The following is a 27833-nucleotide window of genomic DNA, read 5'->3' as shown; positions in this document are numbered from 1 at the left end:
TGTCACATAGCCTTGCTGCAACACTATCGCAACCAAAAGGGAAGAGCCACATTGCGGATTGTTCTGCCATTTATTTTGGGACTGCCATTGATGCATTCTCCCCCTTGGCAGGGAGGTGGTAAGATGAGGCGTGTGGAAAGTGTTTTGTGGTCAGTGATGGAGAGTAGATGCGCTGGACCTGGCTGGCGGTCTAAATTAAGCCCTGGCTGGCGGTCTAAATTAAGCCCTGGCTGCTACCATTGATCACGCAGGCGCCTCCCTCCCTGCATCGCTCCAGCTGTGACTGCAGTAAATAGACCTGGGATCGTAAGTGTTTGCAGTGGCAACATGTCAGCAGGAGAGGCTGGGCTTAGCATGGTGTCTCTGTCACAGTGACCAGGACTACTCCCACATCAAACAACACATTTAGCTGCTGCTAGCTCCTGCAAAGAAAACCATGCACAACCTGTGATAACAGAGCATCAAAGAGCTCTGAAGGAGGGAGGTAGCACTCTTCACTGTTGCTCTGTGTCCTGATAGGATAAGGATTTGACTGACTGAGAATTCAAATTCCACTTGGAGTAAATGTCTGCGATAAGTGTGCCTCATTGAGTGTAAAAACACTATGTTATGTGTTAAATGGATTGCAGCTGCTTGCTCTCCGGCTTTCGTTACAGCGACTCAGTCAGTGATGAGCGTGAGCAACAGGGCAAGAGAAAGTGTGTGTGTGCTTGTGTGTGCGTGCGCGAGTGTGTGGCTATTGACACATCTCCCCCCATTGCTCCTCCTTCCACCAGCCAATCCTCTTTTCAGACTTCAGCTCTAGAGTGCCTGAGACCTGGTTGCCAAGGGAACCTAGGGTGTTGACAATGGCAGACAGGTTCCACTCTGTGTTAATCACTGCCTAGCAATAATGGCTGAAAGGGGCCAGGCAGAAGGGCGGGGGGGCAACAGCTAGAGCTTGTCCTTTCAGCAGGAGCAGGGTTATGTCCCAAATGGCACCCTATTCCCTAAACAATGGGATACTATACAGGGTTTAGGACCCTATTGATCCTGGCAAAAAGTTGTGCACTATATAGGGAATAGTGTGTCATTTAGCACACAGCCCAGGACTCCACTGACCAGAAGAAAAGCCAAGACTGCTTGTTTATTCAACCAACTGGAAGGAAACATCTCTCTTCCATTTTCACCAAATAACACTGCAGTTCAAAATCGATAATGAGGAAGACGAGGGATGCTTTAAAATCAAGATGTCCATTTCTTTAGGAGAGCTGTGTTTCTAACCAAGGTCTCTTCAGAGTTTACACAATACTGTACTTAGGGCTCTGTAAAATGTATCCTCACTTCAACACAGAACTGCGCAGAATGAGATCATGTGAGGGGAGACTTGGCAGGCACTTAACAATGCCTTTGCAAATAAGTAGCAAATTAACATGATTTCCTGTTCATGATCCCTGAAGGGTCAATTTATCTTATCATACAGTATCTTGTCCTTATTGTGTATGCGTACACAACAGAGCTGTGAGTACTATTCATCCAAATACGTTTGTCAGATGTATTGTAGGTTATCGATTGATCATATCTCCTCGATGACTGAACATAGGCCTACAGAATTGAACTGATTGATCTGGTAGTTGTGCATTAGAAATGCTTCAGATTTAGCACAGAGCAGAGAGTACTAGAACAAGGGTACTGATGCCATCCAATGCATCTCATATATTAACTCACTATCCTACCGATCCTTGACTTCGGCGATGTCATTTACAAAATAGCCTCCAACACGCTACTCAGCAAATTGGATGCAGTCTATCACAGTGCCATCCATTTTGTCACCAAAGCCCCATATACTACCCACCACTGCGACCTGTATGCTCTCGTTGGCTGGCCCTCGCTTCATATTCGTCGCCAAACCCACTGGCTCCAGGTCATCTATAAGTCTTTGCTAGGTAAAGCCCCGCCTTATCTCGGCTCACTGGTCACCATAGCAACACCCACCCGTAGCACGCGCTCCAGCAGGTATATTTCACTGGTCACCCCCAAAGCCAATTCCTCCTTCGGCCGCCTTTCCTTCCAGTTCTCTGCTGCCAGTGACTGGAACGAACTGCAAAAATCCCTGAAGCTGGAGACTCATATCTTCCTCACGAGCTTTAAGCACCAGCTGTCAGAGCAGCTCACAGATCACTGCTCCTTTTCTTTGCACCCCAGTATCTCTACTTGCACATTTATCAGTCCAGTGTTTAATTGCTATATTGTAATTATTTAGCCACTATGGCCTATTCATTGCCTTACCTCCCTTAACCTACCTCATTTGCACACACTGTATATAGACGTTTCTATTGTATTATTGACTGTATGTTTTTTTATTCCATGTGTAACTGTGCTGTTGTTTGCGTCAAACTGCTTTGCTTGATCTTGGCCAGGTCGCAGTTGTAAATGAGAACTTGTTCTCAACTAGCCTACCTGGTTAAATAAAGGTGAAATAAAAGTTAAAAAAATCAACAGCTGTTGTCAGCAAAAATGAAAAACAACAGGAGTGTGTGACAACAAGATAGCTCTTAAAATCTTTACACATGTTCCACTTGCGTTCTGTGCTTTATGCAGAGTGACGCTATTCCACCACATGAACTTTAACTTTAATGGATGAACAGAGGCAGAGTTCCCCCTAAAGGAAGTCAGTATCACTTCACCTTTGTAGGGAGGGATGGATGGGGGAAGGGAGTGATGGTAAGTGCATCTGAACAGACAGTGTGTGGGTGAGGAGAGAAATGGTACACTGTAGCTAAACCCAGCCTGCCTGGTTTTACAGTGTAGCTGAGCCCAGCCTGCTTGGTTTTACACTGTAGTTGAGCCAAGCATGCTTGGTTTTACAGTGTAGCTGAGCCCAGCATGCTTGGTTTTACACTGTAGCTAAACCTAACCTGCTTAATTTTACACTCCCCCCATGACTAGCAACAGTTCATTATCAACAGCTCTTGTAATTTTAACAACTAACCTTACTGATTCGTTATTTTATTAATCATTGCCATGTCACGCTTATTTCAAGACAACCCAGAAAATGTACTTGTTTACCTGGCCATGAGACACTGGTGTCAAAATGAATGTCCCAGAGCTTCTTACTGCCTGATAAATGTTTTCTCTCGCCCACAGAACCTCATCCTGATTTCCTCCCATGACACCTACTGACAGCTGCGCTCTGTCTATGTCCCAAACAACACCCTAGTACCTTTATAGTGCACTACTTTTGACCAGGGTCTATGTGCTCTGGTCAAAAGTGGTGCACTTTATAGGGACAGTGGTGTACCTTTTGGGACAGTCTCTCTTTCCTATTTCACACTCCATCTTCTCACCAGGAGGTAGGCAGGTGGCAGAGTGTGTGTATCCCAAATGCCACCCTGCTCCCTATATAGTGCACTACTTTTGACCAGGACCCATTTGGAACGTAGATAAGGGGTTCACGTGGCCCCACTGAGCCACATTGATTGAGAGTCCAGTCATTGTACCTGGGAGGCAGCGCTTACACCTACAATGCTGACAACTTCTTCAAACTCTCCCATACACCTACAACCCCACAAGCCGTCTTGAACTGCATTGGTCTTAACAAGGTCCTGCATAGTCTGCAGCAGACTGGTATTATAAGAAACTATGCGGTTGGAGCAAAGGATACTCGTTAGGGACCACAGTAACAGACACCGATCTTGCTGAACCTCAGAATCATAAACAATATTCTAGTATCATAGCAAAAAAGATAAATAACAATCAGCAAAACAGACTTTCTGGGTTCTTCATCCCTGTAGACAGAGCACATTTCCAGGCCCAAGGCCTCCATTTCAGGAAGCAGCCTCCTCCTTATCAAAGGGGGGATCTGGAGCTGTAATCAGACTATTAGCGCTGGCTGACGTGACGCCGCTGCTCCACACTGCTCTGATAATGCCATCCGAGTAGAGGGAGAGGGAGAGGCCGCTGGGCTGGCTGGGTCTAGGTGGTAGCTAGCATTAGTCACATCTCTCACGTCACACCAGGGCCTGTATGCATATAGAGTTAAGGTAAAAGTGCTGATTTAGGATCAGTTTTGCCTTTTAGATTTCTAAGATTACATGGATGGGTGGGGGGGGGGTCTGATCCTAGTTCAGCACTCCTACTCTGAAAAGTTGTATAAATACAGCCCCAGACCCACTCCACTGGCAGAGAAGGAATCGAATCAGAGATGGAGCCCATAATCAAACTGGGAGAGGTGTTGCTAACAGAACCTGCTTAGATAAAGCAACTCAGCACCGATGCTACGATGGAAAGTTGGTATGTAACAGGTAACTGTAACTGCTATTACATGTAACAGGTAACTGCTATTACACATTAATGATAAGTAAAATACATCATGTACTGTTATACATTTTACATAAAACATTAATTACAGGAGAAATAAATACTCATTTTCTTATCTGCTCCTGTGTCACTGACAATTAAAGTACAGTACAAATAGGAAGGTACAGTACCAGTCAAAAGTGGACACCTACTCATTTCAAGGTTTTTATTTGTACCATTTTCTACATTGTAGAATAATAGTGAAGACATCAAAACTATGAAATAATACAATAAATAAGAGAGTGTTAAACAAAACAAAATATATTTTATATTTGAGATTCTTCAAAGTAGCCACCCTTTGCTTTGATGACAGCTTTGCACTCGCTCAACCAGATTAAAATCAGGTAGTCACCTGGAATACATTTCAATTAACAGGTGTCTTGTTAAAAGTACATTTATGGAATTTCTTTCCTTCCAAATTCGTTTAGTATACAGAAGAAAGCCCTATTTGGTAAAAGACCAAGTCCATATTATGGCAAGAACAGCTCAAATAAGCAAATAAGCAAAGAGAAACAACAGTCCATCATTACTTTAAGACATGAAGGTCAGTCAATCCGGAACATTTCAAGAACTTTGAAAATGTATTCAATTGCAGTCGCAAAAACCATCAAGCGCTATGATGAAACTGTCTCTCAGGAGAACCGCCACATGAAAGGAAGACCCAGAGTTACCTCTGCTGCAGAGGATAAGTTAAGAGTTACCAGCCTCAGAAATTGGAGGCCAAATAAATGCTTCACAGAGTTCAAGTAACAGACACATCTCAACATCAACTGTTCAGAGGAGACTGCATGAATCAGGCCTTCATGGTTGAATTGCTGCAAAGAAACTACTACTAAAGGACACCAATAAGAAGAGACTTGCTTGGGCCAAGAACTATCATTTGTTTTACAACAGGACAATGACCCAAAACACACCTCCAGGCTGTGTAAGGGCTATTTGACCAAGAAGGAGAGTGATGGAGTGCTGCATCAGATGACCTGGCCTCCACAATCACCTGACCTCAACACAATTGAGATGGTTTGGATCACAGAGTGAAGGAAAAGTAGCCAACAAGTGCTCAGCATATGTGGGAACTCCTTCAAGACTGTTGGAAAAGCATTCTAGGTGAAGCTGGTTAAGAGAATGCCAAGAGTGTGCAAAGCTGTCATCAAGGCCAAGGGTGGCTACTTTGAAGAATCTAAAATATATTTTTGATTTAACACTTTTTTCCAATCCTACATGATTCCATATGTGTTATTTCCTAGTTTTGATGTCTTCTCTATTATTCTACAATGTAGAAAATAGTAAAATGAAGAAAAACCCTTGAATAGGTGTCCAAACTTTTGACTGGTACTGTGTCAGTTTGGTAAGAACATACAAGGCAAGACTGATGCAAAATGTAGGACCTGAAGTTGATAAATTCAGAGATACACTACATGACCAAAAGTATGTGCTCGTCGAACATCTCATTCCAAAATGATGGGCATTAATATGGAGTTGGTCCTCCCTTCACTGCAATAACAGCCTCCACTCTTCTGGGAAGGCTTTCCACTAGTGGTTGGAACATTGCTGCGGGGACTTGCTTCCATTCAGCCACAAGAGCATTAGTGAGGTCGGGTTCTGACGTTGGGCGATTAGGCCTGGCTCACAGTCAGCATTTCATTTTATCCCAAAGGTTTTCAATGGGGTTTATGTCAGGGTTCTATGCAGGCCAGTCAAGTTCTTCCACACCAATCTCAACAAACCATTTCTGTATGGACCTCTTTGTGCACGGGGGCATTGTCATGCTGAAACAGGAAAGGAACTTCCCCAAACTGTTGCCACCAAGTTGGAAGCACAGAATCATATAGAATGTTATTGTATGCTGTAGCATTAAGATTTCCCTTCACTGGAACTAATGGGTCTAGACCGAACCATGAAAAACAGCCCCAGACCATTATTCCTCCTCCACCAAACTTTACAGTTAGCACTATGCAGTCGGGCAGGTAGCGTTCTCCTGACATCTGCCAAACCCAGATTCGTCCGTCGGTCTGCCAGATGGTAAAGTGTGATTCATCACTCCAGAGTCCAATGGCGTTGAGCTTTACACCACTCCAGCTGACGCTTGGCATTGCGCATGGTGATCTTAGGCTTGAGTGCTGCTGCTCAGCCATGGAAACCCATTTCATTAAGCTCCCAGCGAACAATTATTGTGCTGACGTTGCTTCCAGAGGCAGTTTGGAACTTGGTAGTGAGTGTTGCAACCGAGGACAGACAATTTTTAAGCGCTATTCGCTTCAGCACTCGCCGGTCCTGTTTTGTGAGCTTGTGTGGCCTACCACTTCACGGCTGAGCCGTTGTTGCTCCTAGACGTTTCCACTTCACAATAACAGCACTTACAGTTAACTGGGGTAGCTCTAGCAGGGCAGAAATTTGACGAATTGACTTAAGTCACTGAGCTCTTCAGTAAGGCCATTCTACTGCCAATGTTTGTCTATGGAGATTGCATGGCGGTGTGCTCGATTTTAAACACCTGTCAGCAACGGGTGTGGCTGAAATAGCAGAATCAACTAATTTTAAGGGGTGTCCACATACTTTTGTAAAGATAGTGTACAATTCTTTGTTTTTCTTTCAAAGGAAGGGCATTGAAACGTAGTTCTCACAGCATCATTTCACCAAGACAACATGAGTATAAAACGTATCAGTTAGTGTCCAGTCCAGCCATGACCTCTGCTGGAACAGTTCTGACTCTGGGTGCGTCCCAAATGGCACCCGGCTCTGGTCAAAAGTAGTGCACTATTTAGGGAATCGGGTTCCATTTGTGACACAACCTCGTCTCAGGCTGGCCTAGGCCTTGTTGATGTAGCCCTCCTTGATCAGGAAGTCATAGATCTTGCGTGTCTTGTTGACGTCGATCTTGATGAGTGCCCGGGCCTGTGCCAGCCGTAGACCACCCTGCCGCCTGCACTCGTTCAGCAGAGCCTGCTTGTACTCCAGGTACGCACCTGGCACCAGACGCACCACCTGGCACAGCTGCAGCCAGCCACAGGAGAGAGAGCGAGACACGCCATGTTACATCAACAAAATGCCAGTCGTGACTGCATCCCAAATGCCACTGTATTCCCCATAGAGCAGCGCTCTCCAAGCCGTTTTCTGGAGAGGTGCTGTCCTGTAGGTTTTTGCTACAACCCTAATCTAGGGCACCGGATTCTAATAATTAGCTGGTTGATAAGCTGAATCATGTTAGTTACAACTTGGAGCAAAAACCTGCAGGAGGACAGCTCTCCAGGAACAGAGTTGGAGCCCTGCTATAGAGTATACTACTTTTTTTTACCAGGGCCTATGGGGAATAGGGTACCATTTAGGATGCACTCTCTGTTTAGCCCTTCATTTCCTGCCCTGGTGGGGCTGAGAGCCTTACATGCATAGAGATCCTAGAATTCATATGTAATAGAATGGATTCTATGTGTACCTCTTTCTCCCTGTTGTTGAGCTTCTCTGTCCCTGGCAGGCCGGTCAGGTTGAGAGGAGGGGCGCTTCTCCTGCCTGTTGCTGTGGAACAATAACACTGTTAAACAGATCCAAAAAAAACATTTACGACAGGCAAATTAGTGTAAATATAGCTGTGTGGAAATGACTGAGTACATAGATGTGTCCTACTTGTGCACTGGAGGTCACTGAATGACAACGGAAACTGGGAAGAAAAAGCTAGCCGACAAATAAGCATAACAGTCCTGTACGTTGACTGTATTTCTGGATGAGCATCTCTGAGAATACATTAACGTGACTGCACCTGGGACCATGACAAGAAAAGGGAGCGGGGGGAGGAGAGGAAGGGAGGGAGTGGGAAAGGAAGAGAGTCCTTACCTGATGTGGTGATGGTGGTGACAACAGGAGTGATACCAGCATCACTGTGGAGAGAGAAGTGTCACTACAGGCAGTGCACACACAAACACAATTCTCACTCTCCGGGATCCTTGTCCACAGAGAATTAATCACTAGCAGTTCTGGGTTTTTTCATGAAGAATAATTATCAGAACTTGGAGAACACCCAAGAGCTGTGCTTAGGATAAACAACAACAAAATGACAAGAACAGGTCTACCTTACATTTTTTTAAATCAAAAATCAAGCCCTGCTTGTTGCAGTTAGAGCCAAGCACACAGTAATAAACTGCAGAGGTGGGTGGTATCTCAGTTACAGCCCAGCACTAGTACCCCTGATTCAAATAGTCAACTAATCATCAAGCCATTGATTGGTGGAATCAGGTGGGCTAGTGTTGGACTTAAACATGAACGTACAACCATATTGTCCAGAGGAATGGATTGTGAAACACTAGACAAAAGGGTAAGAGGACGGGGCTCACATGGCAGCCTGTTTGCTGAGCCACTGCTGGCAGGCCCGTCCGTCCTGAATGTACTGCAGCACATCCACTAGCATGGTCCTCTTCCTCCGCTCATCCTCCCGCACGTGCTTCACATGCTCATACACCTTGGCACCTGCAGAGGGACAAAGAGGAGGGAGGGGGTTACTGGTGCAGTCAGTCAGCCCTGGGTCCTGGCTGACACAAGGAAGTCACTAATGAGGCTCTGCCTCTGTTCCAAATTGCACCCTTTTCCTACAAAGTGCACTACTTTTGACCAGAGCTGTATGGGCTCTCGTCAAAAGTAATGCACTAAATAGGGAATAGGGTGCCATTTGGGACACAGTTTCTGAGGGGGACTGTCTGGCAGTAGGGTGGACAGGGTTAGATGGGTAGACTGGACTCACTGCAGAAAGACTGGATGCCTGCTCTCCTGTACTCCTGCAGTCTGCCGATCTCTCTCCTCAGCTCAAACTCCACTGAAAGACAAGGATGACATGAGGTCAGACAGGCCTGTCCACTCACCTCACCGGTCTATACTGCAGACAGGGACAGACAGACAGGCGGAGACAGAAAGACAGGTGGAGAGAGAAACTCTTTACCCCTCAGACCTGTGCCTACCAACATCTGAGTTGAACATCAGATCAGAGTTGTAACCCAGGCAGGCTCTACCTCTACTGCTGCTCTCTCTGCACAAAGGAGTAGTGCCATGCTATCCTGAAGCCCAAGCCCTTTAATCAGAATGAGATGTTTCAGCCCCAGACACAGTGATGTGACCTCCAGCAGGCCAGCCGTTGGAATCTGCTGCTGTGTAAGGACAGGAGATAATGTGATAGGCTCATTACCACAGCGATGAACTTAGTGTTACCCACAATATTAAAGGGATCACAGGATGTGTGACTGTGGAGGGAGAAGGGTTGGAAGAAACTGAATTCTATTGGTGTTAACATCAAATGGCTACTGTGCGTGCATTATGTCATACTCACATGCATGACTCTCTATGAACTTGTCGTGTTCGATGGGGCCCACCACCCTGGCGAAACGTCTCATAGCATCATACAGATCCTGTACCTCCTTAGGGTAGCGACGCTCCAGGACTGGAAGACAAAAACAACGGTCGCGAGACGTAGCTGTAATTATAGAGCAGGACTGCCCAACCCTCCTCATGGAGATCTACCGTCCTGTAGGTTCAGTCTAACACTATATAACTGACTCAGCCAGTTAAGATCTTGGTGAGCAGAATGAGTAGAATGAGGAGGTAAATTAGAGTTGGACTGTAAACCCGGTAGATCTCCAGGAAGAGGGTCTGGCAGCCCTGTTGTAGAGGATATGACAGCAGTGATCTGTATCACATTAAATCTTGGTAGATTAGAGGCTTTTGAGGAACACCAGAGGAGAAAATGTCCAGACATTGCACATTGAGTGACCCCCTTGCATCAGTGAGATAACCTGCTGTGGCCATGAACGGTTTAAAAGCTCCCCCGATGGGCATTTGAACATAAGATTCAACAACTGGAGACATAACCTCAACAAGTTCCAAAGACATGTGACTAACAGAAATTGAATAATGTGTCCCTGAACAAAGGGGGAGGGGGTCAAAATCAAAAGTAACAGTCAGTATCTGGTGTGGCCACCAGCTGCATTAAGTACTGCAGTGCATCTCCTCCTAATGGACTGCACCAGATTTGCCAGTTCTTGCTGTGAGATGTTACCCCACTCTTCCATAAAGGCACCTGCAAGTTCCCAGACATTTCTGGGGGGGGAATGGCCCTAGCCCTCACCCTCCGATCCAACAGGTCCCAGACGTACTCAATGGGATTGAGATCCGGGCTCTTCGCTGGCCATGGCAGAACACTGACATTCCTGTCTTGCAGGAAATCATGCACAGAACGAGCAGTATGGCTGGTGGCATTGTCATGCTGGAGGGTCATGTCAGGATGAGCCTGCAGGAAGGGTACCCCATGAGGGAGGAGGATGTCTTCCCTGTAACGCACAGCGTTGAGATTGCCTGCAATGACAAGCTCAGTCCGATGATGCTGTGACACGCCGCCCCAGACCATGACGGACCCTCCACCTCGATCCCGCTCCAGAGTACAGTCCTCGGTGTAACGCTCATTCCTTCGACGATAAACGCGAATCCGACCATCACCCCTGGTGAGACAAAACCTCGACTCGTCAGTGAAGAATACTTTTTGCCAGTCCTGTCTGGTCCAGCGATGGTGGGTTTGTGCCCATAGGCGATGTTGTTGCCGGTGATGTCTGATGAGGACCTGCCTTACAACAGGTCTACAAGCCCTCAATCCAGCCTCTCAGCCTATTGCAGACAGTCTGAGCACTGATGGAGGGATTGTGAGTTCCTGGTGTAACTCGGGCAGTTGTTGGCATCCTGTACCTGTCCCACAGGTGTGATGTTCGGATGTACAAATCCTGTGCCGGTGTTACACATGGTCTGCCAATGCGAGGACGATCAGCTGTCCATCCTGTCTCCCTGTAGCGCTGTGTAGTGGCATCCTTTCCTCTTTACCATAGCCACTGCCCAAGCCTGAAGCGGGGTTGTTTCGTATGCATACAGTCCACACTCAAGGTTTCCAAACATTCAATGAGATCCAGGGATATGGTGCAACAAAAATGTTTATTCTTCTTATATCTAACAAAAAAATTATTCTACAATCAACTTAAAGCATAGATTACTTGATATGGAAAATACAAAATATGACCTGTTTGTATGTCTGTATGGTCAAAAAACTATACCGCTCCTACGTCTAGCAAGAACTCCTGCCCCCGAAGGCCCAACTTCCTGCCTTTATCCTAACACACTTACCACAGTACAATGAATGGGCAAGAGGGTGGGCAAGAGGGTGCTTTCGATAGGTCACGGATCAAAGCAGTTTGTCAGACTGATCTGATCCTGGATCAGTTTGTGTGAAAACTTTCCTTTTCTGGCTTAACTAGAAGAAGTCTTCAGTTTCAGAATCCAGGCAACTGCATTCTTCAAGCTGTTCCATGTTGAATAGTACTCAATCAGTTTGCTGGACGTACTCTTTTCTTCCACACATGTACTGTTTACGATGACGTCTTTTCTCACCTCTGGATCATCCGGAGGGATGGAGCCAAGCTCCTCGGGGACTTTCGGCCATTGTGTTTCTGTTTCCTCCAGGAATTCTGGTCCTTTGCGCCATCTCTTTGAGTTCAGGAAATTTTCAACATGTAACCCTCGAGGCATCATCGGCTGGGTTGTGTTTGGAGTTCAAATACCTCGACTGTTTTGCTTTCGATAGGTCACGGATCATAGCAACCCTATTAGCCACAAAGGTATGGAATCTTAGTATCGTTGCGGATGTATTTTAGCACAGACTGGCTGTCTGTCCAGAAAGTTGACTCCTCAAGTTCAACCTGGAGCTCCAACCTTATAACATCCTGTCCACTCGCACTGCCAATGTTGCTGCGGCAAGTTCCCGTCTGGGGATCGTCATCTGCTTGAGTGGACTCACCCTTGATTTCCCCAGTATGAATGTGATGTGGACCTTTTCCATACCATTTGTGAACCTAAGGTAGCTTGCCGTGCCATAACCTTGTTCACGTGCATCACCGAAGTGATGCAGCTGTGCGGTCATGACTTGACCAAAGTTCTCAGGCATCATACACCTGTCTATCTGGAATCTGGAGAGCTGGTCCAGCTCTGAGAGCCATCTCTTCCATGAAATGGAGTGTTCTTCGGGGATGACTTCGTCCCAGCCACACTTTAGCTTGCAGAGCACTTGAAGAATTTGCTTTGCCTTTAATATGAATGGGGCGAGGAAACCTAATGGATCATAAACAGAGCCGACAGTTGAGAGAATACCTCTTCTTGTAAGGGGTCTATTCTTGACAGTGACTCGGAAGGTAAACGCATCACTTTCAATGTTCCATCGGATTCCAAGTGCTCTTTCAACAGGCAGCATCTCTGTCCAGGTCCAGTTCTTTTATCTGCTTGGCTGTGTTCATCAGGGATAGAAGCCAGCACAGTGCAGCTGTTGCTGACCCACTTGGTCAATTAGAACCCACCCTGAGAGCACACATCCCTGAGGTTTTTTGTGAGAGCTATGGCTTGTTCTTCTGTGGCCACTGACTTGAGGCAGTCATCAACATAGAAGTTGGACTTGACTGTTTGAATCACCTCTTCATCGTACCTCTCACAGTTGTCTTCTGCAGTCTTTCGCAGTGCAAAGTTTGCACAACTTGGAGAGGATATAGCACCGAAAAGATGCGCCGTCATTCTGTACTCCTCCAATCTTTTGTTAGTATCACCGTCCGGCCACCATAGGAATCGCAGGAAGTCTAAGTCATCTTCATGGATACGTACTTGATGGAACATTCCTTCAATGTCTGCCATCATGGCAATGTGCTCTTGCCAAAATCTTAGCAAGATTCCGATAAGCGTGTTTGCCAGGTCAGGGCCTTGAAGGAGTTCACTGTTAAGAGATGTACCTTTATAGGATGATGAACAGTCAAACACCACTCGTATTGTTCCTTTACGCTTATGGTGAACGCCATGGTGTTGTATGTACCATACCTTGCCTTTCTCTCTGAGGAGCTGTTCTTGTGGTACCTTCTCGGCATAACAAAAGGTTATCATCTCTTCCATGAAGCCTTTGTACTCTGCAGCGTAACCTTTGTCCTTCTTGAACTTCCTGATAATATTTAGAGCCTGCTGCTTTGCCATGTCACGATTGTTGGCAGGACTACATCTTTGTTGCGAAAGGGCAACGGTAAGTAGTAGTGATGGTCTTTGAGGGTTATGGAGCTTGATACCATCTCCATAAACTTACGATCCTCAGCTGACATCTCACTTTTCTCTTCATACTGTCTCTCAGGGAAGTCATGGTTGTACTGATTTACAAGAAGAACCCCCAGGTCGGCCATTGAGATACGATTGGCCATCACCGTAGGACACCAAGATTCTTCTGCCATGGTACAATTGTTAAGAGGACCGTTCATCACCCATCCAAAGAGGGTTTTCACTACATATGGTCCGTTGCCTTGGCTATTTATGATTTGCCAGGGTTCCATTGCCTTTGGAGCATTTACGCCAAATCAGGAGTTCGACGTCGGCATCAATTTCCTTCAACTGAACCTCTTTCAGGTATGGCCACCTTTTGAGATCTTACTGAGTGGGAATGTTCTCTCTTGTCACTGATCTTATTTTGGGTGTAGACCTTTGGTAATGAAAGAAATGTGTTGCCTTCCACGTTGCCAATCTCTAATCCAGATATCTCAAAGCTCTTGATAGGACTCTCCTGCCCCATTGTACATAGCAGAATTTCAGTCTCACTGCATTTACCTTTCAGCTGCCTCATGAGTCTCTGTACAAAATGTTGCTGAGATACCAGCAACGCATAGGTTAACACAGACTTGCTTCCATTTGCCACCTTTACTTGAACTGGCACAATTGCAAGTGAACAATCTGTACCGGCCCCGGCATCTTCACCAGCTTCCAGTGAAACAAGAGCACTGCTGACAGTCTCCTCCCGTTTTACTGCTACACCACTCATATCTGCCTTTTGAGATCTAAATCTCTCTTCCTTCAATGTGCAGGATAGTGGGGTGCTTTCTTTGACAGCTCTGACAGGTCATCCTTCTTTTACATTCTTTGCTTAAGTGTCATCTCAAAGAGCCAAAACAAAGGCCTTTTGATCTCAGAAACTCAACCTTGGATTTTTGTGTGGCTGTGCCTTCACCTGTTGGCAGTCGACCAATAAATGCTCACCAGCGCAAAATACACATGAGATACTGGGAGCATCAGAAGGGTAGGTGCCTGGTTTCTTGACTTTAAAATGTTTGTGACTCTGAAAAACCTCTAAAAGAACAAATCTGTCACTACAGCTACTGCAGTGGCAAAGCTGCTTCCCCTACTCTTGGACTTGAACTGCTGTTTAAAGTCAGCTTCTGTTTTGGTTTTTAAAAACTTTTTGTTGGACAGGGGATCTTGACTATCTCCCTACAACGGATCCTACAGTATTTTGGCCTGTTTTTCCATGAACGTCACAAGGTCACTGAACTGGGCCCTCAGGTGTCTTCTCTCTAAAATATCACATGCCGTAAACCTCCATTTTTCCCTTAGTTTGTAGGGAAGTTGACATGATCAACTTTATGTTGGAGGGAAGATTAAGCTCTTCCATGTTCTGTAGGTCTTGCATAGCGTTACAGCAACCTCTTAGAGTGCATAACCACCCAGTCCCTTTACATCATCCGGTTTGATGTTTGTCCAATTCCAAGCCTTTTCCATGTAAGCAGTGGTGACTGATTTCATTGCCAAAGTGTTCCTTTAACCTCTTAGCCTCTGCATAGCCTCTTCTGGCTTCCATATGCAGACAACTACGGACCAGATCCTTGGGCTGACCAGAGGTGTACTGTTCCAGGTAATAGAGCCTATCCTGGTGACTGCTTGTCTTATCTTCTATACCATGCTCAAATGCATGCATGAATAGCCTAAAGTTTAGAGGATCACCGTCAAACATAGGTATCTCCCTAACAGGGAGTGTGGCCTGTTTGTGCTGTAGTACAAGGAGGTCAGCAATTTCATTCTGCCTTTGCATGACAGTAGAGAGGTTATCATGGCTGGTATTTTGTCTGATACCCGCAGTGTTGATTGCTAGACCTTGCTGTTGGCTGCTGAAGGGTGTGGTTTATGACTGTTTTCTGAATAGGATTTGATGGCTTTGTTGTCGGTTGTTGTAAAACCCTTTGTAGTGGGGTCTTTGGAACTGCACCTAATGCAGCAAACTCAACAGGTGATGGTTAGGTTCCACATAGACCTCGGGTTCCTGGTTCTCAAAATAAGAGTTCATTCCATCTTCTTGGCTTAGAAAATGGGCTGCCACCGCATGGGATTGAGAAGTTGACTCATTCTCCAGGACCTTCAGTTTGGCATTATATGCTGCTATGTCCATTTCCAGTGCCATTTTTTCCATCCTAACATTCAGTTGAGCTTTCTGTTGTTCCAGTTGAGCTTTCTGTTGTTCCAGTTGAGCTTTCTGTTGTTCCAATGCATGCTTGTCCTGTAATGATGCTTGGCGAGCTAGTAGAGCTGCTTGTTCTGCCTCAGCTTTTAGGCGTGCAGAGGACACTGAGGAAGCCGTCTTAGAATACTTTGTTTTACTTGATGTTTTTGACACATTGGCAATGCTGTCGTGTGGTTCAATGAGCGTTTGTGACTCAACTTCAGCTTTTTTCCCCCATATTTCCACCTCTTTCAGGAAATGTTCATACGTTTTCATTCTTGGTTGATAATAGTTAATACTCTCCTGTCCCTCCTCTGTGACCAGCTCTAGCACAGATTCATGAGCATTCTTTAATTCATTGAGAACAGCATCAAATGCTTCAAGACTCTCATTCACAGTTTCAATGTTTCCTCCATCAACAAGGACTTTAATTTCATTCATTTTGCGTGTACACACTCCAAGTTTGCCTCTCCGGGCTGCATAGAGTGAATTTAGATGCTCCTCTGCCCTCTCCAGTGGAGTCTTATTTGGGATTTCATCCTCCATCATTCACTTTTAGTTCACTCAATTTACAATGACACAGTTGTTGGTTTGATTGTTAAACGTAATGCCCCTTTAGACCTCCTTTAAAACACAGTCATCCATTTCAGCATATCGACCTATTTTTTTTATTGAACATGTGCAAGTTCGGCATTTTATATGCGTTTCAAACATTTCACTCCATTATACGTTTTGTCCCCTTTAATGAAGTTTAAACACGCAGTATCTTTAGGTCCATTAGTTGCATTCCGCTGACGTATTGCATTTCCATGTTAGGCCAAATATTAGACATATGATTAGGCTACATTGTGCATAGGATCTCAGCGTTTCCCAAACTTCAACTTCTTGTTTTCACAGTGCTGTGTTTTGAATTCCATTCCCAAGTTTATCAAACATTCCAATTATAAACACATTTGCGTTTCCATAATATGCATGATCAATCAATCGCATTGAACAGGGCAGCTCATTCATTCGCAGTGGTTTACTCACGGCTGGCGAATTCTAGGAGTTCAAGTCCTTCCAAGCGAGCTGTCCTTATGGTCCGAATGCAATTACAAATAGAACAATATCCAGCATGTGTCCGAACCGGAGATTTCCTTCCGATAGTAATCCTTCACTGAGTTTGACTTGAATGTAGTGGCTTCCTTTCCTCTTTACCATAGCCACTGCCCAAGCCTGAAGCGGAGTTGTTTCGTACGCATACAGTGCACAATCAAGGTTTCCAAACGGCCAAACATTCAATGAGATCCAGGGATATGGTGCAACAAAAATGTTTATTCTTCTTATATCTAACAAAAAAAATGTTTCTCCAATCAACTTAAAGCATAGATTACTTGATATGGAAAATACATAATATGACCTGTTTGTATGTCTGTATGTATGGTCAAAAAACTATACCGCTAGCGAGGACTCCTGCCCAACTTCCTGCCTTTATCCTAACACACTTACCACAGTACAATGAATGGGCAAGAGGGGGGGCCAAAAACTAAGTTACTCTAACAACAAATGAACATATCTCAATCAGGTAAATATAAATCATAAAGGTACGTACCTAATATTTCATCATATACATTAATATATTTACACAAATGTATATGGAGCTCTGTATGTTCTGTCTTTTATACAAATATGTCCAAATCGGCTCTAACACGCCGTCTTAGGCACTTCACAGTACGGACATTGCAATTTATCACCCTTACCACATCTGCAGTCCTCATGCTTCTTTAAAGCATGCCTAAGGCACGTTCATGCAGATGAGCAGGGACCCTGGGCATCTTTCTTTTGGTGTTTTTCAGAGTCAGTAGAAGGGCCTCTTTAGTGTCCTAAGTTTTCATAACTGTGACCTTAATTGCCTACCGTCTGTAAGCTGTTAGTGTCTTTACGACCGTTCCACAGGTGCATGTTCATTAACAAGCATGGGAAACAGTGTTTAAACCCTTTACAATTAAGATCTGTGAAGTTATTTGGATTTTTACAAATCATCTTTGAAAGACAGGATCCTGAAAAGGGGACATTTCTTTTTTTGCTGAGAAATATATATATATATTGAGTGGACTCTCGTGGCTTTGCAGACATGGTGATGTCTATATTATATATTCTGTACACAGTGAATGTGGGGTAGTATGACAGCAGCTCAAGGCTGGCGACCCGCATAGCTTTGTCTATCTGCAAGCTGGCAGCCAAATTCCTCATTGATTTAGTGGCTGTACAGTGATGGGAACGTGTCTGACATGCACACACAGGTAGAGTCAATGTCCTGCTGAGTCAAAGATTTGAAACACTCCATAACAGGAATGGGCTGGATTGGTGGTACTGATGCCTATAAGAAGAGTGAGACGGTTTGTTCAAACCGCCTGGAGCAACAGCATGATCAGCCCAGGCACGACACTGTGAGCCACCCAGGCTTGGACACGGCTTCCATTACCGTGTGACTCACACACACACACACTTTGACAGTCTCCATGACAACCACGCTGCAGCTTCACCGCAACTCTGGGTTCTCTTTTGTCTTGAAAGACTAACGAGATTGGAGGAGAGATGGGGAGGAGGGCCGTAGTGACTGGAGACTGGTAAATTCCACCCCTAAAACTACAGCCAATTTCCCAGGGCATCACCTGGAGATAACACTGCACTGGGCAGTAATGGAAAAAGAGGAACTGATTGTATAAATCTATTCAGGGAGTCTCTTGCAGTCCCATCTCCCATGAACAAAAAGCGGGACACGAAAATTGATTATATTACTAAACTAGATGAAAAACTGCCCATGGAGAGGGGATCAATAAGAGCTCACAAATCTCCAATACAGGTCATTAGACCTGCAGTGTTCATTTCATAGGCATCTATTCATAGTGGAGCAATAATTATTCTGCGGCACGCTCTCTGGCACACGTCACACTGGGCTATTCTCAGCTTCCAGCGTAAATAAAAGCACAGGGAGTGCCTCCAGGGTCCCTTGGGTTACTGTTGATCATTATTGCAACAGTTGTTTACATGCAACCAAGGATACATAATGCATATTCAGTCTGGGTGTTATAGTAACGCCTGGTCTCCTGGTTGTTCTGCAGCCCAGCTCTAATCTGTTAGGAGAGCACTTACTCTGGAACTTCCGCAGGTTGATCAGTCCATGGTCCCTGATGATCCTGTAAGACACCAAAGCCAAAAATATGGACACCGTCCATTGGTAAATACCAGCCAACTCTCAGGCTGGTAGAGTGAGTGAAAACAGCAGAGGGTTTAGACTGACATTTATTGAATGAGTGATGGTACCATATAGCTGCTAAACCTGAACCGCATACACTACATGACCAAAAGTATGTGGACACCTGCTCGATGAACATCTCATTCCAAAATCATGGGCATTAATATGGATTTGGTCCCCCCCGTTGCTACTAAAACAGCCTCCACTCTTCTGGGAAGGCTTTCCACTAGACGTTGAAACATTGGCCGAAAGGAAGCAAATCCCCGCAGCACAAGAGCCTTTGGGCACGGGGGCATTGTCATGCTGAAACAGGAAAGGGCCTTCCCCAAACCACAAAGTTGGAAGCACAATAGTCTAGAATGTCATTGTATGCTGTAGCGTTAAGATTTCCCTTCACTGGAACAAAGCCCCACAGCCCAAACCATGAAAAACAGCCCCAAACCATTATTCCTCCTCCACTAAAAACTTTTGTTTGCTTTATGCATTTGGACAGGTAGTATTCTCCTGGCATCCGCCAAACACAGATTCGTCCGTCGGACTGCCAGATGGTGAAGCGGGATTCATCACTCCAGAGAACACATTACCACTGCTCCAGAGTCCAATGGTGGTGAGCTTTACACCACTCAGCAGACGCTTGGCATTGGGTATGGTGATCTTAGGCTTGTGTGCAGCTGGAAACCCATTTCATGAAGCTCCTGAGTCCCGACAGACAGTTCTTGTGCGGAGGTTGCTTCCAGAGGCAGTTTGGAACTCATTAGTGAGTGTGGCAACAAAGGACAGACTATTTTTACGCACTACGCGATTCCGCACTCACCAGTCACGTTCCGTGAGCTTGTGTGTCCTACCACTTCGCAGCTGAGCCTTTGTTGCTCCTAGACGTTTCCACTTCACAATAACACTTACAGTTGACCGAGGCAGCTCTAGCAGGGCAGAAATTTGACGAACTGACTTGTTGAAAGGTGGCATCCTATGACAGTGACACGTTGAAAGTCACTGAGCTCTTCAGTAAGGCCATTGTACTGGCAATGTTTGTCTATGGAGATTGCATGGCTGTGTGCTCGATTTTATACACCTGTCGGCAACAGGTGTGGCTGAAATAGCCGAAACCACTAATTTAAAAGGGGTGTCCACATACTTTTGTATATATAGTATAGCTTGAAGGTATGGTTGTGACAGAACAGCTTTGCAACAAGTAGGCTTCCTGTGCTATGAAACAGGACCTGACAGTGGGGCTTACTGAGTCTGAACTCTGTGGCCTGCAAGTCAAGTGTCACTGCTTTGGGCCTCTGCCATGTCACCAGCTGGGGGTGGGGGTCAGCGGGCAGGCTAGTAGTGTATGCATCCCAAATGGCCCCCTATTCTCTACATAGTGCACTACTTTTGACCAGGGCTCATTAAAAGTAGTGCACTATGTAGGGAATAGGGGGCCATTTGAGAAGAGACAAACATGCACGGTCCTGGGAGCTCTGGCCAGCTAACATACAATACACGCCCCACATGCCATTCCAAAGAGTTAAGGGAGCAGCAACTCATTATGTTTGATTTAGTGATGGATGTATTACCACATGAATGGACTGACCACCGTGGCCAAGACCAGTACTGACACACACTGAAGGGGGCTGAGGACGGAGTGTGACAATTCATGAACGTCTCAAATCTAAAAAGAAAATAAAAAAGTGACCAGGTCAAAGAATACTCAAATTTGACAGTTGTGTAATGTTTAAGCCTTTCAGAATTCACAGCAACCGATGATTCTGAACCAGTGCTTCAGTGATTATGGTAATAGGCTAGTGTCAGTGGAGTGTTGTGTTACTTGTGTAGGTATCACATTTCCAATTTTGGAAAGCAATTAAATGTTCTTGTGGCAACATTTGCAGTGTTATAGGCATATGATGAAGGGCAAAGATTTAAAGATATTTGAGGCCATCTAGTGGCTGAATAAGCCCCTTACATTAGAGTTAAACAAAACATTTCAACTTACTTCTTTCTTCTACCTCTCTCCTTTAACCTTGAATGGTATATGTCAACAACGGCAATCTTCAACGCTAGATTGAACCAGAAAAATATGTCAGACAAAGCAATGAGGATATTTTGTACAATAAACATACACTTCCAATCTCTATTGAAAGCGGGGTTGGACTTTACTTTCAATTCAAATACAATGGTAGCACTTTCAACTCACCATGTAGTATGTCTGAGTCATCATCCACAAAATCAATGTCTTTCAGATCCCACTCAGCATAGTTGTCAAATTCCTAGACACGATGACAAATAACAGGAGGGGACCACAGAAGGACAAGGAGATGAGTAAGAGTTCAATAGGACTGGATAACTATTATCTTCATTCATGCATACATAAGCAGGGTGGCAAGGGTTATGTCTTGGTTATCTTCAAGTAGTTACTATGATTCTAATTATAACTTGCCAGGAGTATGTGGACATGCTCATTATGACATGGGGAAATGTTTTTAGCAGAAGAGAAAAAGTGAATCTCTGACTATGGCTTGTGAGATTGGAACAACTAAAGGCATGGATGCTTTAAGACCCTAGTTCCCCTCACCTCCATGAAGTCTGCTCTGGCAGGCATGTATCCAGCCATGTCTCGAGACAACAGGGAGTCAAAGGTGGGCCTGGGGGGGTCGTCAGTGGCTGGGAGGAAAACCAACATAGACATGTTACTGCTGTGAAAGAAAGCAAGCATAAATGAAGAACAATGTAGTTGCATATGAGATAATAAATGACAAAAGCCATGTATTCCTCCCTGCCTTTATCAGCTGGAAATCATACACAAAAGTCTAATTAAGCAATAACGCCCGAGGAGGTGTGGTATATGGCCAATATACCACGGCTAAGTGCTGTTCTTACGCACAACACAACGTGGAGTGCCTGGACACAGCTCTTAGCCGTGGTATATTGGCCGTATATCACAAACCCCCTAGGTGCCTTATTGCTATTATAAACTGGTTATCAACGTAATTACAGCAGTAAATATAAATGTTTTGTCATACGGTCTGATATACCACGGCTGTCAACCAATCAGCATACAGGGCTCGAACCACCCAGTTTACAATTTCTTTTGAAGCATAGCCTAAATTGTATTTGTTGTATGGCTTCAGAATTCTATAATAACTTGTATGACAAACAAACTCTCCTTATTACTATGGAGGGAGAAATCCAGAGGAGTAGGTGTGTTGTGTGTATACTGACGTTTGAAGGGAATGGCTGTGTCTGCAGTACGGGCCTCCTCTATCTGTCTGAGATTGAGCAGGGTGGAGGAGAACAAGGGGTTGTTGATGAAGTTCTTCATGTAGTGGGCCTCACACTCCTCCTTGCTTTTGGTGCGCATCTGATACGCCACATCCTGCCTGTGCAGAGTCAAATAGGAAAGTGATCGTTTTTTTGTAATCAATTTGAACATGTTTATATTGATATTGGCAGACAGTACACGAGAGGGCTGCTACGAAACAAGTCACAGACTGCAAATGGCCCCTCGTCTGCAAGTTTGTAATATATGACGAGAGAGAGAGCGATTGTGTGTGTGCGTGTACTAACCAGTTCCCAAAGCCACAGTCCATGACTGCTTCCAGCAGGGCCATCTCCTCCTGTGCCGTCCAGCCAGGTTCCAGCACAGGGAAGTCTGACTTCTGTGTGAGGGGGAGGCATGGTATTGAGCATGGTCAGTATTGTTTAGCCAGAAACATAATTTTGGTAAATAATGGATAACTTAATAGTCAATATTATAATAATATGCATTACTCAGAATGGATGACGGCACAATTAACACCAATATCTTACCATTATTTCATACTTGTGATCACTCTCATGTTTCTTGAACTCAAACCCTCTGGTAAAACACTGAAACATATTTGGGGGGGGGGGGGGGGGTATAGTGTCAGTAGAGTTATCAAGTTAGGCTAAATGTATTAACAGTTGTATGCAATGTGCACCCCTCACCTGGAGACATAGAAGGAAAGGTGAGGGTCCACACTCAGCACATTTTATGTAGGGTTCCACCAGGTTAGATGAGCAACCTCGACATGGGGGCTTGTCAGAAGGGTCATCTGAAAATAAGTCAGAGTAATGTCCAAATCTGGCCAATTCTACTGGTAACCATACACAGACGTTAGCTACTAGAAATCTTCTGTTAAAATCTGTATTATTGGTCAGATTTAAAGCCAGCATCACAGGTTAAGCAGTAGCTAACTAGTTAGCCAACGTTAACAGAAGGTGCATTCAGAAAGTATTCAGACCCCTTGACTTTTACCACATTTTGTTACATTACAGCATTATTCTAAAATTGATCAAATTGTTTCCCCCCTTCATCAATCTACACACACTATTGACAAAGCAAAAACAGGTTTAGAATGTTTTGCAAATGCATTAAAAATCAACTGAAATATCACATTTACAAAAGTATTCAGACCCTTTACTTAGTACTTTGTTGAAGCAACTTTAGCAGTGATTACAGCCTCGAGTGATATTGGGTATGACGCTACAAGTTTGGCACACCTGTATTTGGGGAGTTTCTCCCATTCTTCTCTGCAGATCCTCTCAAACTCTGTCAAGTTTTAAGGTGGAACGTCGCTGTACAGCAATTTTCGACGTCATGGCTTGGTTTTTGCCCTGACATGCACTGTCAACGGTGGGACCTTTTATAGACAGGTGTGTTCCTTTCCAAATCAATTGAATTTACCACAGATTGACTCCTATCAAGTTGTAGAAACGTCTCAAGGATGATCAATTTCAACAGGATGCACCAGAGCTCAATTTCGAGTTTTTATACATTTGCAAACATTTCTAAAAACCTGTTTTCACTTTGTCATTGTGGAGTAGTGTGTGTTGATTGATGAAGGGAAAAAATAATTTAATTTTAGAATAAGGCTGTAACGTAACAAAATATGGAAAAAGTCAAGGGGTCTGAATACACTAACTAGCAAGCTAGTTTAGGTCTTTCAAGTCGGAAGCTAGCTGACAATTATGTAGTTAACAGTGATGCATTGGTTAGCTAGCTACAGTAGCTGGTTGAATCGATTAGCTACATGAAGGCAAATACATAGTTAGCTAAAATGGATAATTGTTAGCTAGCTGGGCTAGCCTTCTATCTAGCTATATGTAGCTAACGTTGCGTTAGTGCGACGAGCTGAGCAGATAGTTAGATGGATAACCATATCTCGTGCAAACTCGTTTTCAGCCGTGTTTGTGCGCTGTTTCTATCTGCAATTTAGCCAACACTTACTTCCAAAACATGCCAAGCCGTCCATAAGGTCAACCAATCAGCTGAAGCCCGAATATGTTGTTTGTTGCCAATGTATTTCTTCGCGTTCGATTCAGCGTGTCTGAAAAGGCAGCATTTGCGCAACTTTGTTGATTCTCTGGCTAGATGGATGCAATGTATTCGCGCAAACGCTGCACCGTTCATGCTCAAAAGTAAAGCATTTTGAAGCTTAACTAATCTATCGGAAAACACCGATTATCTGCAACCAGAGTTGGACCACCAAAGCTATCTCGGTGGGTTTGTTTTATGATTTTGAGTGGAACATGAAAATACCATCCCAAATCTCATCCCATTGAGAGAATGCCAAGAGTGTGCAAAGCTTTCATCAAAGCAAAGGGTGGCTACTTTGAAGAATCTCGAATATAAAATATATTTTGATTTGTTTAACACTTTCTTAGTTACTACATGATTTCATGTGTTATTTCATAGTTTTGATGTCTTCACTACTATTCTACAATGTAGAAAATAGTCAAAATAAAGAAAAACTCTTGAATGAGTAGGTGTGTCCAAACCACCCCTCCCCTAATTGGAGTAAACTAATGAACAACACATTTTTTGCAGTATTACTTTAGTGTCTTGTTGTAAACAGGATACATGTTTTGGAATATTTTATACTGTACAGGCTTCCTTCTTTTCACTCTGCCATTTAGGTTCGCATTGCGGAGTAACTAAAATGCCAGTTTTCTCCTATCACAGCAATTAAATTCTAACTGTTTTAAAGTCACCATTGGCCTCATGGGAAAATCCCTGAACAGTTTCCCTCCTCTCTAGCAACTGAGTTAGGAAGGACGCCTATATCTTTGTAGTGATTGGGTGTATTGATACAAACTCCAAAGTGATATAACTTCACCATGCTGAAAGGGATATTCAATATCTGCTTTTTACATTGTTATCCAATTACCAATAGGTGCCCTTCTTTGTGAGGCATTGGAAAACCTCCCTGGTCTTTGTGGTTAAATCTGTGTTTGAAATTCACTGCTTGACTGAGGGATCTTACAGATAATTGTGTGTGTGGGGTACAGAGGTGAGGTAGGCATTAACATTCTTTTTTAACCTCTATTATTGTACACAGAGTGAGCCCATGCATCTTATTATGTGACTTGTTAAGTTTTACTCCTGAACTTATTTAAGCTTGCAATGATGATGGGGTTGAGTACTTATTGACTCAAGTTAACATTTTTTATTAATTTGTCAAAATAAAATTTAAAAGAATTCCACTTTGTGTGTACTCCAGTGACAAAACAAATCTTTATTTAATAAATGTTCAATTCTGGCTCTAACACAACAAAATATGGAAAAAAGTTGAGGGGTGTGAATACTTTCTGAAGGCACTATAGATAGGCATACATACAGCTAGGATCTTTTAGAATCTGAGAGTGAAATACTTACACACTCATCTCTATCATCTAGGCTCAGCATTCCCGAACAGTCCCATTACAAGTCAGAATGTTGAACAAACATTTCAACCTACTTTACCTGTTGTCTGCTGATTTTGTCCCTATTTCGGGGGGTAATCTGATGCAAAATATCCGCAGGGAAGTGTTATGAACCCGACCTTCAGTACTGTTGTGGACAACTCGATCCAAAGATTAAGGTAGAGACTGTTTAATTGTATAATAGAAAAATCTTTAATCAAGCAGCTGCGAGGGAGATCTATCTCTGATTTCACAGGTAAGAACTCAAACTCTAAATGGTAAAGAGTGAAACAGTGGTAAGATCCATCAGCTCATTCATGTTTACTTCTGTGGTCATGACCATCTGGTGGGGAAGAGATACTGCTGTTTCACACAATCTCCTCACCAAGGTCGTAATGCATGAGAACAGGCAGAATGATAGCATAAGGACTCCAACCAGGGCTAGGAGACATTGCAACACAAGAGTTCTAATGTTCCTCAGGCTACTTTTCACCCATGCAAACAGATGCTGACCTCTCTCGTTATCTTGTTGGTTTACAGTATATACCACCTGTCTGATAGTGGCAACTTACTCAGCAACACCAATAGATAAGTCTGGAATGTAAGTACAACATTCTTCACCCACCACTGCACAAACCCCTCAGCTGCTAGGAGAATATCCAAAGACAATCTATTTTGTAAGACCATGGTAGGTATAGCCACAAGTTCAGCAGTTAATTCTTCAAAAGCAGTAGCGGTAGCATTACGTATTCTTTCTACTTCATTTGCTAGTTCTCTAATGGAATCAAGCACAGTTGTCATGCCATTTTGGGAATTAATGCAGAGAAAAAAACATTACAATGGTCCTCCTATACAAGTGGGAGAAAAGGTGATTTGGGGGTACTGGGGTAGCACGCACAGCAGGAACAACATAGGCAGCATAGCATGATCCTGACCAGTTTGTAGGCAGATAATAGTAGGCTTTCCCCCCAAACACATACATAGTTTCACTGACTGAGGAAGTAGGTTTAGCATACACACTGACATTCTAAAGTTTATAATGTATTCCCATCGACATGTTAGGGTGGAATGTTTCATTTCTCAACAATAAGGGTAAGGTTATGTTATTGTAGACTGAAAGGTTATACTTACAATAACTTTCCCCAAACTGGAGCCCGATTCCATTTGCTATATAACACAAATAACCTGGGGGAGAGTAGGCCAGGGTGATGGGTTGCTTAGGCAGAGAGGTGGCATTATTAAAATCAAATCTTCTAAAATAATACACCTTGTCCTCCACCCAATCAAGCTCTATGTCTCTAAGGTCACCTGCTTTGGTCCGCATCAATATTTAATAAGCACAGAGGGGTATAGCTAGTAATGGCATAGTCTCAGCACTGTCTGGTAACAAACCCAACAATGTGATTCATTCTGTAATACAGAGATATTACTAGCTAATTATAAGAAAGTGTTTGACCCGTGGAAAACCCCATAAGGTTCATGTCCTCTTTTTCATCTTTTCAGGTCAGCGGGGTCATCAGAGTCCAGGTTCAGGTCAGCGGGGTCATTTACTCCTGGGCTTCCCCTTGTTTAAGCCGGGCCTCGTTGGAGCAGAGAGGTCTGGGAGAGGTTACTAGCACGTTCACCCGCCTCTTGCTCGAAGTCTACTACCACCCAGAGGATGCCCACAGACACAATGGCTGCAGGTCCCAGGGTAAGCAGAGTGCTCCTATTTGGTTGTAGGAGGTCCCAGGGTAAGCAGAGTGCCTCTACTGGTTTGTAGGAGGTCCCAGGGTAAGCAGAGTGCCTCTACTGGTTTTTGGAGGTCCCAGGGTAAGCAGAGTGCCTCTACTGGTTTGTAGGAGGTCCCAGGGTAAGCAGAGTGCCTCTACTGGTTTGTAGGAGGTCCCAGGGTAAGCAGAGTGCATCTACTGGTTTGTAGGAGGTCCCAGGGTAAGCAGATTGCCTCTACTGGGTTGTAGGAGGTCCCAGGGTAAGCAGAGTGCCTCTACTGGTTTGTAGGAGGTCCCAGGGTAAGCAGAGTGCCTCTACTGGGTTGTAGGAGGTCCCAGGGTAAGCAGAGTGCCTCTACTGGTTTGTAGGAGGTCCCAGGGTAAGCAGAGTGCCTCTACTGGGTTGTAGGAGGTCCCAGGGTAAGCAGAGTGCCTCTACTGGGTTGTAGGAGGTCCCAGGGTAAGCAGAGTGCCCCTACTGGGTTGTAGGAGGTCCCAGGGTAAGCAGAGTGCCTCTACTGGGTTGTAGGAGGTCCCAGGGTAAGCAGAGTGCCCC

At 44.4% G+C, this 27833-nt stretch overlaps 1 protein-coding gene across 2 annotated transcripts; it reads right to left on the bottom strand.

Moving 5' to 3' along the window:
- Positions 1 to 56: 56 nt before the first annotated feature.
- Positions 57 to 25901, bottom strand: LOC106612794 (transcriptional adapter 2-alpha). Of its 2 annotated transcripts, none has more exons than XM_014214300.3 (15): positions 25627 to 25901; positions 22830 to 22936; positions 22671 to 22730; positions 22428 to 22519; positions 22083 to 22240; positions 21436 to 21524; positions 21058 to 21130; positions 20857 to 20920; positions 18773 to 18816; positions 9644 to 9754; positions 9065 to 9136; positions 8661 to 8793; positions 8164 to 8207; positions 7769 to 7848; positions 57 to 7329 (listed from the first exon to the last, which is right to left on the bottom strand). In XM_014214300.3, exons 3-15 carry the CDS (start codon positions 22671 to 22673, stop codon positions 7144 to 7146), a joined length of 1149 nt encoding a protein of 382 aa, XP_014069775.1. In that variant the 5' UTR covers positions 22674 to 22730; positions 22830 to 22936; positions 25627 to 25901; the 3' UTR covers positions 57 to 7143. The 2 variants fall into 2 exon arrangements, with proteins under 2 accessions (XP_014069775.1, XP_014069774.1); XM_014214299.3 differs by lacking the exon at positions 25627 to 25901 and adding an exon at positions 24112 to 24366.
- Between the last annotated feature and the right edge of the window lie 1932 nt (positions 25902 to 27833).

The sequence above is a fragment of the Salmo salar genome, chromosome 09 (assembly GCF_965601325.2).
Source record: "Salmo salar chromosome 09, fSalSal1, whole genome shotgun sequence".
Lineage (NCBI taxonomy): Eukaryota > Metazoa > Chordata > Actinopteri > Salmoniformes > Salmonidae > Salmo > Salmo salar.
The sequence above is the reverse complement of the archived record's forward strand: the minus strand, read 5'-3'. Positions and strand labels throughout refer to the sequence as shown.